The sequence below is a fragment of the Balaenoptera musculus genome, chromosome 10, assembly GCF_009873245.2.
Source record: "Balaenoptera musculus isolate JJ_BM4_2016_0621 chromosome 10, mBalMus1.pri.v3, whole genome shotgun sequence".
In the NCBI taxonomy this organism is placed as follows: domain Eukaryota; kingdom Metazoa; phylum Chordata; class Mammalia; order Artiodactyla; family Balaenopteridae; genus Balaenoptera; species Balaenoptera musculus.
Window position 1 is genome coordinate 36,108,409 of NC_045794.1, and position 13,905 is coordinate 36,122,313.

Genomic DNA, 13,905 nt, shown 5'->3' on the forward strand with positions numbered 1-13,905 from the left:
GAACCAGACTATTTGATGAAAGAACTGCGGCAGGGAGTTAGTTGGTAAGAATTTTAGAGCTTAGAATTGGCGGGGAGAAAAAAAGTGATTTTTTAAAATGGATTTAGAAATATCTCTGGAAGTGGTTTACAAAGTGGCTAAGAACACAAATTCTGGAATAAGCTGCTTGGGTTTGAATCCCAGCTCAGTCACTTACTCCCTGTGTGATTTTGGACAAGTTTTTCAATTGCTCTGCGCCTGAGTGAGTGGTAACAACTCGTAGGGTCATTATGAGGATTAAATGACTGAATGTAAAACATTTAGAACTGTGCCTAGCACATAAAAAGTACCATATGCATTTGTTAAATGAAAATTGTGAATATTAATCATGTAACCAAAATACCTCTGGAATTTCTATTTTAGTAGGTCCCATAAGCATTGGGGAAAGAGTTCACTAAAAGAAAACAATCTTTTCTCCTTCTCATTTTTTTTTCTTCTTCATCCTCCCATCTTTTTTTCCCACCCTCCTATCTTCAGAGTACTGTATTGGTTTCTCTTTATATTAAAAATAATTTTTTCCCAAAAGTTTCCTTAAGAAGTAAGTATGTTTCCCGGATATTTTCTTAAAAGTAATTTCCTCATGTCTTATCATGCATATTCATAGCGGTTTTCCCACTCCCACTTACAGTTGATCTGAATGTTTTATTTCTTTCATATGAAAACATCAGAAGTAAGTATATAGGAGAATAAAATGCACAGTAGATTTAGTGTTATCTGAATATTTATTCTAATTATCATAACAATTCTGGATTAAGTGGAAAAAATATAAAAAGTTTCCGTAAGTGTTAGGGGAACAATGAATATAACAAGAATTACAAATACACCTTCTAGGCCTTTTGAGAAGTCAAAATGGACCCATCTGAATTCACCAGCTTCTTTGAAAAAAGTTCTGCGGAGGCACAATCCCAGGAGGCCGCAGTTCAAACTACCCCATGTATCTTAACAGCAGAAATCCCTTTGTATTTGTCTTACTGTTCCCTCTGGCCTCCAGCATTGCGTTCTTATACTCTCTGCCTCAACTTTATTTCAGTACTTTGTTTCCTCTGGTTCTGATGGTTTTTCACAGTGCTTTATAAGAGTTTACACCTAACCCGTAGCGGAGGTCTTCACTTCCTTTGCCTTTGCGACACTGAGGATGAAGTTTTCAAGGTCCCCATACGCTGCACGCTCGGTGATCATCTTCCGACCACTCCCTGTGCGCGCTCCTGCGGGCGGGGGTAGGTGGCGCTTCTCCAGCCTCCTAACCTCACTTGAGGCGGAAATCCTCCTGCCTTTGTGAACGTGTTTCTTTAGATCTCGCTCTCTTGGTCTTTTTTCTGTTGTTTCTCATCTACGAGTTTGACCTCCTCTGTAATTGCCCCCTCCCCATTCCCCTACAGCATACACGTTCCCCCACTTGGAGTCAGAGTAACTGATACTTTAACATCCTCCACTGGCCCCACTTCGTCTTTAAACACCATGCAAACGCGCTCTCCTTCAGGGTCCTGCCTGGGAGCTCCAGCAGCATTTCCCCCCTCTCTGGTAACAGATGTCAAAGAGAGCGAGGCCCCGGACGTGCCCATATATGACCTTGGAACAGAAAGCTGCCTCGTTTGGAGGCAACGTTCGGGGGAACCCTGTCCACTCCCACCCTCGCCTCCCCCTTCGGCGAGTTCACTCGCGTGCACTACGCGGGCGCCGGCTACTCCCTCTCTTCTCCCGACTTCCTTCGGAGAGCCTCACAAACCGGGGGAAGTTCAATCATTCCTCAGCGAGCCTCGGCGCTCACTGGGCATGCTCAGTGGCCGGGTCCGGCTCCGGTGGCCAGAGGCTGCCTTGGGCTCGGGTCGGCGGCTGCTTGGGCTCGGCTTCCCCGAGCGCGGGTTGAGCACAGCGGCCCCTGAGCCGGGAGCGAGACGCGACCCGCCGTCCCCGCCCGGGCGCCGGCCCCGCCAAAGCGCCGTCGTTCCGGACCCCGAAAGCCCTCAACTTCGCGCCAAGTTCCGAGCCGCCTCCGGTGGGAGCCATGCAAATGATGACCAGGGACGTTCTGCTAGAAATGGAGCTGGAGGAGGACGACGACGACGATGGGGATATCGGTGAGCCGCGGGTTCCGGGGGTGGGTCGGCGCGGGGCCCCGCGTCCGCTCCCGAAAGCCCGAGCCAAAGCGGGAGAAGTCGGGGACTGCGCGTGGGCGCCGCATCCTCGGGAATGGAAGCTGGCGGGTACCCTCGGCCGCTCGGAGGAGCTCGGGTGCGGGGGGCCGTGGTGGTGGTGGGGGGGGGCGGGGGGAAGCCCGCGCCGCCCGCCCCGGGCCGCAGTGCGGCTGCCTGGCGCCGCGGACCGGCGGGCGAGCGGGCGGCCCCCGGGAAGGCCGGGGAGGCGCGGGGTAAGCGCCGGTCCCTAGGTCAGTTTCCGGACGGGCGAGGGACGCGGCCCCTGAATAGTCACGGTAGCTACGGGGACGCCCCCGAGCGCGGAAGTCTTGACTCAGAACAACAACTTTTGGGTCATTTTCTCCGGCTCGAACCGGCGCGGGCGGCGAGCCCGTGGGCGGGGTTCGGGGAGCGCGCCCGGGTTGGGAGAGCAGGCGTGTGACCCGCCTGAATCCTTGAAGTGAAAGCAGGCGCGCGGCTGTGGGACGGAGGGTTGGGCCTGGGTGGGGCGGCCCGGGAACTGATCTGTGGCCGCCGGGCGCGGGCCGGGATCCTTTTTCCATCCGCAGCGCCCGCGGGGGAACGGATGGGAGGAGGAAGCCCTTAGGCTGGGTGGACCGCAAGGCATTTCCTACCCGTCCAGAGGGCCCCGGTGCCCCATTTCTGGTTAAGAGTGCTTAGAAAGAGTAGACAGAACGGAGGGAGAGCTGTTTAAGAGTTACAAACGGAGTGGGAGGAGGTGAGGAAGGCGAAAGCAATTGGAGCAGTGGGGAGAAAATCTGGTCCCTAAAGAGAACACTGTCAGGGAATGATGGCATATTGGGTCCGTCCGGAAGACGGGCAGTTAAATTACCAGGCCGACTCCGACTCAGTTTCCTGGACGCCGAATCAGTTTAAAAAACGTAACAGTTCCTGCTCTTGTACTAATACTTTTCTCTAATATATGCTTCTCTAATACATTCTTCTCTAATAATTTTAGAAGTAACTTAATTTTAGGAGATTGATGTGGTTTTTCGTTCACGTTTTAGGTTCTGCTCATTTATTTATTTTTCTGGTTTTTCCAGCTCTATTGAGATACAATTGGCATATAACAATGTGTAAGTTTAAGATGTACAACGTCCTGATTTGATACATTTATAAGTTGCAAAATGATTACCACCATAGAGTTAGCTAACACCTTCGCAACGTCACTTATCTACCATTTGTTTTTTGTGGCGAGAACATTTAAGATCTTCTCTCAAAGTATAAGATAGAGTATTATGAACTCTAATCACTATGCTGTAAATAGATCCCTGGAACTTATTCATCTTCTAACTGGAAGTGTAACCTTTGACCCGTATCTCCTCACCTCCCCGCCCCCAACATTCTACTGTTTCTGTGAGTTCACCTTTTTTGTATTTCACATATAAGTGATATCATACAGTATTTGTCTTTCTCTGCCTTATTTCACTTAACATAATGCCCTCAAGTTCCATTTGCGTTGTTGCAAATGACAGGATTTCCTTCTTTCTCATGGCTGAATAATATTCCATTACATATATATATAATATATATATATATGACACATCATCTCTGTTCATTCATCTGTAGACAATTAACGTCTTTCCATATCTTGACTATTGTAGGCACTGCTCATTTAAATCCAAAAACAAATTTAATAGAAGGGATTATACTCCATGGTTTAGCATTACCTTTCATTCACTTGAGAACAATTTATTAAGTGTCCATTCTTATGGAGGGAGCAAATAGTAATATTCTTTTTTATAGGAGAGAAAACTGAAGCTCACAGGTTCATCTGCCTAGCTTCTCACGCAGCTTATTAAGATTCAAACCCAGGTTTTCTGACTTGCGAGACCTCTGCGTACTGATGCCCTTTTCAGCGGGTCACTCCAGCTGTCAGATAATATATAATGCTACTATTTAGCAGGCTGTGGTAGTAAATCATGATTGCATACAATATAAATCATAGGAACAAACTTTAAAAAGTTATAATAAAATTAGCACGGTCTGTTTCATAGGAAAACACTTATCTGTTATGGTGAAGTGTCACTATTTACACTGACAGTTTTAAATAAGTAAGGGTAAAAACCCAAATGGAAATTGAAGTAAGCAAGAGACTCTGAGCTTTGTTCCAGCCTGCCATCAGTAGATCTCAATTTAGAAAGAAAACTAACTTGGGCTAGTTTGTATTGACCTGATAGTTGTATCAAGTCAAACAGTGTAGATATATTTAAGAAAAAGTTAAATATCTCTACTCTTCTTTCATCCCACCCTCCATAGTCTACTGAAATTAATATTTTAGTGTATATAGGGGTCAAGTCAACATACTTTGTTAGTCAACAAATATCATCAGGTCTCAGCAATTTGGGGTTGTTATACAAATTTAATGTGGGTTGCAGTGATTTATATCAAGAGATGTTTACCATGCCAATGGAAAGTTTATGTCATTGAAAAATAATAAGCCTTTTTGGATGTCACCAGAAGTAGGCTGATGGTATACAGCCTTTTATCAAATAATTATAAAACTATGGAAGGGGAGACTCTGGTGAAATGAAGATTATAATTTTAACCTCTGCCTCTAGTTTTGTAATGCAGGGCTGTGTTCAAGCTGTTGACTAACATATTTCTCCTAGTACTTGATTGTCACAACTAATAGTTGTATAATAATTAAAAACCCACTCAGGTACTGAAGATTTCTATGAAATATCTCTATAGTTATTAACTTTATAATTCAGAGCAGGAGAGTTATTTTGACATAAGTTCTTGGGTAAGACATCTATGATCAATTAATTTGCAAGAGGCAAAAAGAAAAACTATTTAAGCTAGATGATGTGGTCCCTGGTTACATCATAGAAATGTTTTACATATATAAATGGAAGTGTGCCCTCTAGTAGACTGGGATTTGGGCTGCTTTTTTTTTTTTTTTTTTAAACCTATGGGTTTCTGCTTACTTTTTTTTTTTTGATTTATTTATTGATTGATTGATTGATTGATTGCTATGTTGGGTCTTCGTTTCTGTGCTAGGGCTTTCTCTAGTTGTAGCGAGCGGGAGCCACTCTTCATCGCGGTGCACGGGCCTCTCACTATCGCGGCCTCTCTTGTTGCAGAGCACAGGCTCCAGACGCGCAGGCTCAGTAGTTGTGGCTCACGGGCCTAGTTGCTCCGTGGCATGTGGGATCTTCCCAGACCAGGGCTCGAACCCGTGTCCCCTGCATTAGCAGGCAGATTCTCAACCACTGCACCACCAGGGAAGCCCTCTGCTTACTTTTGAAGCACGTTTAGTGCTTTAAGTGTGAGGATTGCTTCCTTGTTTGGCATTAACTAATCTAGAGAATCAAAGATGGTAAATCTCACTATGGTGTCCTTTCCATATTTGCTTTACTCATGACCACTAGAAATTGTGCCCAAAGGTTTGTGAAAGAGGCAGCCTATTGGCATGAGACCATTTGTGCAAAAGGCCACTTATTTTCTAAATCAGCTCCAACAACCAACCACAGGTGTTATCTTGAGGCAGTGGTGGTAGGAAGTATTTGGCTCATGGCCTTTATTGCACTGGTGCTGGTGGAGATCACACCTTGAGGCAGGTTCTGTGCACCTGGTGTGCAGAAGAGTGTCTTTAGCTGCCTTGCTTCCAGAAACACCTCCCCACACACACACACCCCGCCACCCCATTAATCAGTAAATTGAATTTAACATCTCTTCTTCTTGACGTAGAAAGTGATAGAAATAATTTTTATAGCCAGAATGTAGATATTTAGTATGCTGTTTTGTTTCTTGCATTTCCATAGTTCAAATTTCACTGAGGGAAGAAAAGTGTTCTCAAAAAAGAAGGGAGTTATCAGGAACACTTCAGATAGTTCAGGCAAAAGGTTTTTTGTTTAGATGGTTGGTTGTGTCAACTGAAAAAAAAATGTACAACCTAAGAGTTGAGAATTATGTTTAGTTTGGGGACCCTCCTGAGGACTATAGCCTGGGATAACAGCCTCTCAGGTAGCTTTGAGGAACTGTTGCAAAGAGGTAAGGGAGAGGCCAGGATATATAGGAGTTTTTTGCTGGGGGAAAACAAACAAACAAAAACAAAAAAACACGTAGTTGAACATCAGAAGATTACTGCTAATCACAAAACTCAGACATCTCAAGTTAAAGATTTTAGTGCTTTTCTATGTATGGCAAAATGCAAGAGTCTGGGCTTATTGAAATCATTCCTTTAATATTCATCTTAACTATCTAGGGCCAGTATCCTGTTTTTCTCCATCGTGAATTCCCTGCAGGGGGCATCATGGGGTAGCTGCAGTGGTTGATGGGTTTATGGCAGCAACATCTTCATTTACTGAAATGGCTGGTGATATTTTTTGACCACTTTGGATTTCCCGTCTGTTTATGGTAGAGTTTACTCTCTGATCCCCACAGCTAATGGTCCTGCCATTGGGGTGGGGGATGGGTGGGAAGAGGCTCATTATCTCTAAGGGACAATGATCCAGCTCTACCTCCCAAGTGTCTTTGTTGCCTCCCTTTTCACTGTCACATTCTTATATAGACTTATCTTCCTGCACTATCTCTATCCCCTCACTACAAACTTTATGTTTAATCACTTGCAAATCTGATCCTAGCGTCAGTTTTGCTTTGTCACCATTAATTGAGCAAGCCTGTGCTAGTTGTAGGATTAGGTGTTGAGCTGGATGTTGGGAGGCAAAAAAATGAGTAAGATGCATGCTTTGGCTGTGGAGAGGTGGGTTCCATGGAACCAGCCATTTGCAGTAAGTGCTATTATTGAGGTACATACACAGCCGTGGAGGAGGATGACAGACTGCTGCTGCGCAGGTGCTGAAGAAGCAGGCAGGCATAAAGGGCAGGAGGACAGTCTGGAGTTTCAAGTATTGCCTATGGTGGAAGGGAGCAGTCACGAGGCTGGGAAGGCAGGGAGGTGTGGCACCATGAAGAATCCTCCAAACGTTTCTAAGGGTTTTGGATTTTACCCTGTAGGTGATTTGGAGCTCCAGAAAGGTTATAAGGAAAGGAGTGATAGAGTCAAATTTGCTTTTGGAAAGATCTCCCTGGCAGTGCATTGGGAAATGGGTTGGAGAGGGGAGATGCTTGAGGTAAGCCTTTCTGGTCGTCAGGTTCAGAAATGGCCTGCAGTGGCCGTGGGAAGAGAGAGGAGTGGGTCTGAGAGCTTATGAACGAGGCAGCATCTCTGAGGTCTTGGAGGCCGAATGTGTCCGGCAAGCAGAGAGGAGCCTGGGATGACTCTTGGACTTGAGAACAGTGGCAGGTGGAGGAGAACAGATGTGCAGGAGGGGAGAATTTCGTATTGTTCCAACAAGCCTTACATTCTTCTCCTCTGCTTTAGCTCAGACCATTCCCCTTCCCAATAATACTAGACTCTCCTTCTCTTTCTCAGCAGCTCTCTCTCCTCCTAAACCCGTCACAATCCCAGGAAGCTGTTGTTGTTCCCTCTAGCCCAAAGCACCCACCAATGAATGCTCACACCCCTTATTTTTCTGTTCCATGCAATTGGCATTCACCTTGTATTTTTGCTGTTCATTATCTTTGCATTAATTAATCCCCCCAACTAGAATGTAAATTTCTTGGGGACTGAGACTAGGTCATGCAAAATATCCCAAATGTTGTGGACATTCCATTACTATAATTTAAGAAAATTCTCACTTCCTCACCCTCTAAAATGAAAGCTTCTCAAAGGCAGCTGTTTGGTGTACTTTCTGTTCTAAGCTAGGTCCCTTGTGCTTGGAATGGTGCTTGATATTCAGTGGAAGCCAAGCAAATCATTGTTGAAAGAAAGAATAAATGAATTACTTTGAATAATTAAACAAATTAATTAAATTATTCAATTAAGTAAATTTATTTAATTAAATAAATGAATAATAAACATAATGCTTAGTGGTTTTTATGGCCCTCATGGAGTTCTCTTCTTTGGCACCTGGAGATGCCCACAGTCATCCGCTATAAAAACGTTGATTGTACATACTCTTCCAGGAACTCTTCTAGGTTCTGTGGTCCCTGACCTCTGGTACCTCACTATCTAGGAAGGAGACAGATATGTGAATAGATAATTGCAGTCATCTGTGATTAATGCTGTACTGTAATCAAGACGTGTACCAGGCTCAGTGGTGGTACCAAGGATAAAACATGTAACCTTGCTTAGGGGAATCCAGGATGGCTCTACAGAGGCGGTGCCTATGCCAGCCCTGGAGGAATAACCAGATAGGTGAGGGAAGGAGCTAGAACAGTAGAGTGTCCTGAGCATTCCTAATGTTCCCTGATTTCTCAGCAAATCACTCTTGATGCTGCCCTTGCCTTATTTGCTATGACAGGTGGCTCATATGTATATGATGTGTGTGTGTGTGTGTATGTATGTATATGTATATATTCTTTACCAGGGTATGACAGCTAAAAAGCAAAACAAAACAAACTATTCTTTAAGTCATTCTCTTTGAACGTAGTCTTACCCTGTTGCATAAACCTTTTGTTATTTTCAGTTTCAAATCCACACTCACAATTTATCTTCCATGTTCTAACTCTCAAGGCAAATAATTGCTTTCCAAAAGGTTCCCCAGTCTCGTCTTACAAGTCTCATTGTTCTTTGGATCTGACACAAACAGAGCTCTAAAAGAGTTCTACACACACGCCCCCCACTCCTTTTTTTTCTCAAGGGGTTGTAACAGTCACGTATGTTGATTGCTGTACATTTGTTTTTTTTCCTCTTAGAAACCAAGAAATTTAGACTAAAAGCTCCTGTGAAGATTTCCCTCAGAGATATTATTTAAATTCTGACATTCTTGGGGGAAGATTATAATATACTGTTAAGAATTCCACAGTCAGGCTTTAAGTTAAAGGATGGTCTTGAACTCTCAAAGCGTTATTTGTAGCAGGTTAGATTAAAATCGTATTTTATAGAAGTTTCCACTCTAGCTAATACTTTAGGTTTTCTTATGTTATCATACGTATCAGTTTGTGTTTTGTATGCCAGTCAATTCAGTAAATCTTAACAAAACGTATAGTCTTAGAGGGAGAAGTGCTATCTCATTTCCCTTTGTACGCTACAGCCTACGTATCGTAATGCTTTTCACATAGTCCCAAACATTTGTTAAGGGATTGTTTTTTAGATTGTAATGGGAAGCTTTGTTTGCTATAAGATTTAAGCTGCTTCATCTGCTTTTGATACAAATCATTCAGGGCTGGGTCTGTGCAAAAATCACGATTTTTAGAACAGAAAAACATCATTTCCAGTCACCTTCAACCAAGGAAACGTACTTCTTGACTGATTGGTAACTCATATGTAAATGTAGAGATTGTGAGAATTTAATACAGTCAAGTGATTGTCTTATGTCATTATTGCTTTTCCTTTAGTTTTGTCTTGCTTTTTTAAAGGCAACTAAAATTATTTAGCAGCCATCCCAAAGAGCAGCCAGTTTAAAGAATACTAGGTGAAAATGTCAACAATAGAATATTTTGGACATGTACCAAAGAGCAATCCAAATACTATTCAGCCCCAAATCAGATAGAACGTTTGCACAGAAGACAAGTTGAAGGGTTAATAGGCAACTTTCTCTGCCGTGGTATTATTACTGCCCTGGCTACATGTCTGAATACTAATTGAAAGAACTTGCTGCAGTAAGTTATTCATCAGCCAAAAATACAAATGAAAGAAAATATATTCTTTTGTGAAGTCCAGATGTTGCTTTTATATTTAATGCTTTCAGTCTAAGACATTGAAACTCTACTATTTCCTACATTATTTAAAAATACAAATACTTGAAATTGGGGGAAGAAAGGATATTAGTCATTAAAATTCTCTTTTCTATAATTTTTATTTTAACTTTGGCAGAATTTTAGCCAAAGGTCAAAGTCTTGTAAATAGATGTTCTTTCACGAAGTACAATTATGCAAATTACAGGCTTGTTTATAAAGCTTGTTTTATATAAACTAAGATTGTGTTTACATAATTGATTTTTTTATGATTCTTCAGACATTCTATCTAGACGTTTGAAAAATAGTCTTTGGCTTTGCACAGACAGGATGATGGTTAGATTTTTCTTGTGGCATCCCATAGACACAGACTTAAGCATTTTAAAAAATTTTTTTCTGATTTCTGCAAAGTTTTTAAGAAAAATTATTCCCCACTAAATTTTAAACAAAAATAATACACCCTCCCCACGTATAAAACTCAGACCCTTAACATTATTTTCAGTGTTTTATAATTTATATTATGATTTTAAACAATTGCATTCATTTGTTGTATCATTTTATTTCCTTCTACTGTTACTTATTAAACAATTCCTGAATGCTCAATCTGTGTAAAACATAAGATACTTTTTTCTAAACAAACAAAAGAAAAACCAACAAATAAAAGCCACCTTTGTTTCTAAGTAATACAAATAGTGAAGAAACAGTGTAAGCTCACTGATCTTAGATGCTACTTAGGGAAAGTAGATTTTAAAGACTGAGCTTCTTGGTTTCTTTGGGGAAAGTTAATCCCTAAAGAGGACATTTAAAAAAAAAAAAAAAAAAAAGGAAGAAAGCCTGTGAAGGCTGTGGTGATGCAGAGCCATGAGGAGGGAAGGAGACAGGCCTGCAGTCGGAAGACCTGAATTAGCGCTTGGCTTTGGCACCTAGAATCTATCACCTGGGGCAAGTTTCTCGGCTTCTCAGCCTGTCTTTTCAGCCCTGTGGGGTTGCTAGGAGGAGGCAAGGAGGCATGTACAATGGCGGGTGTGGGGCCTTTTCACTCACACTACCTGAGTGGCAGTTACAGTATCACCATCACAATGAATTTTTTTATTTAAAAGCAGTCATGGGAACTGCTACTCTTTTTTTTTTTTTTTTAACATCTTTATTGGAGTATAATTGCTTTACAATAGTGTGTTAGCTTCTGCTGTATAACAAAGTGAATCAGCTATACATATGGAACTGTTACTCTTAACCTCGGAGAGCTCTAAGTCCTTGCCTGGTTTTGTGTTGCTCTGTGTCATATTATGCATGCAGGAACTGTCCACTAAGTGTCAGGTTAAGGGTGATCATGACCGTGGCTGTGCTGCAGACACATGTACTTAAAGATAAAAGAGCTGAAGAACAGCATGTGGTTTCTGCAAAGACATAATTACTGAGTGTGCTTTCCTATACTCTTACTGATCTTCTGACAGAATGACAGTGTTATTCAGATTCCAGGAAACCTATTTCAGGGGGAATCTCTTTCAGGGAATCTTAGCAAAAGGTTCCAACAGCTGACACTTGGCTCCCAATAAATGGCTCATAAATGTAGGGATTGTATTTCCATTGGTAGCACATGTGGCTTATCCCATCCTGCCAATTGCTGTCAGGCTATTCTTACCAAGTATGTATGTCCCCATGTGCCACCATGTAATTGAATGCATAAGAAGTGAGGAAGAAGACTTTTTTAAAGTAAGAAGTGAATAGCTTTTATTACAAAGTGAGCCTTTAGAATATCACAGGAGAACTGGGGAGAGAACGATTGATGATGAGATTCTCCATTGTCACTACTGAATTGTGGAAACATGGAGGATCATTCAGAGTGTTCACCATTCAGTGGAGGGAGGGAAGTCACCAGGCACTGAAAGGGAGATTGTTGACCTGATGTTAAAAACCTTTGACTTGACTTGGACATCCTTCCCACCACCCCTTTCCCAATTTTTGATCATCGTATATATGCAGGCACTGTCAGCCTTGGCCACTCATTCTCATAATGTCTTCTAGAACTGGAGATTATCCTGCCTCTCTCAGAGGGGACCTTCTCAGCCCCTTGTTGCCTCGGCATACTCAAACCCCGCTCTCAGAGGGCTGGGGGATGGATGCCTTGGGAATCGACATCCGCTTGGATCTGGAGGGAAGAAGGAGAGACGAGGCCCCAGGGATCCCACCCCCCCAACAAAGCCCTGGATAAGTGTAGGTATAAGTGTAGGTAGGGATCAGGTGAAAGTGATCTTTTCTTGAGGTTTGGATTTGCGGATGAAAACCTGAATTTCATTAGAGGTACTTATACTGGAGGCAAAAGAAAAGGATGACTCTTTCCTGAGTTGGAAGATCATTTCCACCGTCTGTTACAGACAGCCTCACCTTGGCCAAGGATGTGGACCTGCGTCCTGTTGGACTACGAATATCTGTGGTGAGGGAGAAAGGGGCCACTCTGCTGGTCTGTGGTCCTTTTTATTTATCCACATCAGCTCCTTCTCCTCAGTTGAGTCTGTTGTCTTGCCTCTGTCTCAGTACTTTTGGCAGACACTTAGCCTGGGTCTGCAGAGGTGGAGGCCACCACTACTTAAACTTATGTTTTAGACAGATATAAGTTCAAATTCTAGTCCAGACATTCACTAATTGTGTGACCTTGAGTGATTAACATAACTTTCTCCTCCTCTGTAAAATGAAGCTAATATTAGAACCTACTTCAAGGGTGATTGTGTTAAAAATGACGATTTTGAAAAGCCTACTTTGCAGGATTGTGGTGCCTGATACACTAAAAGCCCTCCATAATTATGAGCTAATGTTAGTATTATAGATAGCTGCTTTTACCTATATTTTAACTCAGATGTAGCTCTTTTGCTTTTTATTAGCGATTTTACCATTCTTCCACTTATATAGGTCATTGTCATTATTTGTCTTTTTCATTAAACTGTGAGCATCTTGAGGCTATCATCTCAGTGAGCAGCTTAATGCCTGGCACAGCATAGGTGATCAATACAATTTTGTTGAATGAATGAGTAGATGAATGAAAGATATTGATTATTGAAGAGCTATGTGGTATGATTGGAAAGGTAGGCCTTTGGATACAGATCAGCCCTTGGACAGGTTCATAAAACTTTGGAGCCTTGGTTTCCATATTAGAAAAGTGTAGTAGAGATAATAATACAGAAAGGGTAATGATACTTAACGGAATTGTTATAAAGTTTAAAATTAACATATAAAAGGATGAGGGACAGTTCCAGGCACATAGTAGGCCAATAAATAATAGTGACAGTCATGATAAAGCAACTAAAAATGGAGAAATGTAAGTGACTGGCGTAACCTAAGTTGGATTTTCCAGTAGATGGATTTCACAATAGAATTGTATCATCCCTTTGAATGTATATAATTTTAGTAAGAAAGGTAACAGAATATAAGATAAAGATTCATAATGAAATTTAAATGATACTTTGATAGCCTTTACACTAAAGAAAATGTGTGAGAAATAGGAGCATTTCTTAATCTAGCAAATTTAAGATTTTGAAAGTATCTTTTATCAGGGTCTAAAGGGTAAGGTTGATATTGATCATATGAACTTTTAATGAAATAAACTTTTAATAAAATATGTAGTTTTAAATAAATATGTAATTTTGCTTATCATGTGAATGGTCAGTTACTTTAAATGGGAAAATTCTAAAGTATTTAATTTGCCTACAAGACTAAAATGTCTGTTCATTGAGTTTTATTGAAAAGTTTGAAGTCAAGTAAAACCTGTTAAAAGAGACGGATGTGATACGGATCAAAATGATAAAACAGAAGACATGAACACACAGAGAAATTTCTACCCTTATGGTTTGAATTGTTTTGAATTTAGTGATATAAAAAAATAAAATGATCCATACCTAATTTGCAAAATAGGTATATGAAATAATGTTTCTCATTTTGTAAGCTTGAAGTTTGGGAATGATTCAGCCTACATCAGTTTGTTAGAAATTAAACACGGCCAGGCCCCCTGTAGCAGCATCAGACCTAAGAA

At 41.7% G+C, this 13,905-nt stretch overlaps 1 protein-coding gene across 2 annotated transcripts in view; it reads left to right on the forward strand.

Moving 5' to 3' along the window:
- Positions 1 to 1,507: 1,507 nt before the first annotated feature.
- The window catches only part of ANO6 (anoctamin 6), a 210,420-nt gene continuing 198,022 nt past the window's right edge, over positions 1,508 to 13,905 (forward strand). The window contains exon 1 of one of the 2 annotated variants that reach the window (XM_036865316.1): positions 1,508 to 2,117. In XM_036865316.1, coding sequence (XP_036721211.1) covers positions 2,045 to 2,117 — 73 coding nt within the window. In that variant the 5' untranslated portion in view covers positions 1,508 to 2,044. The remainder of the gene's footprint in view (positions 2,118 to 13,905) is intronic. The other variant, XM_036865317.1, reaches the window with a different exon arrangement.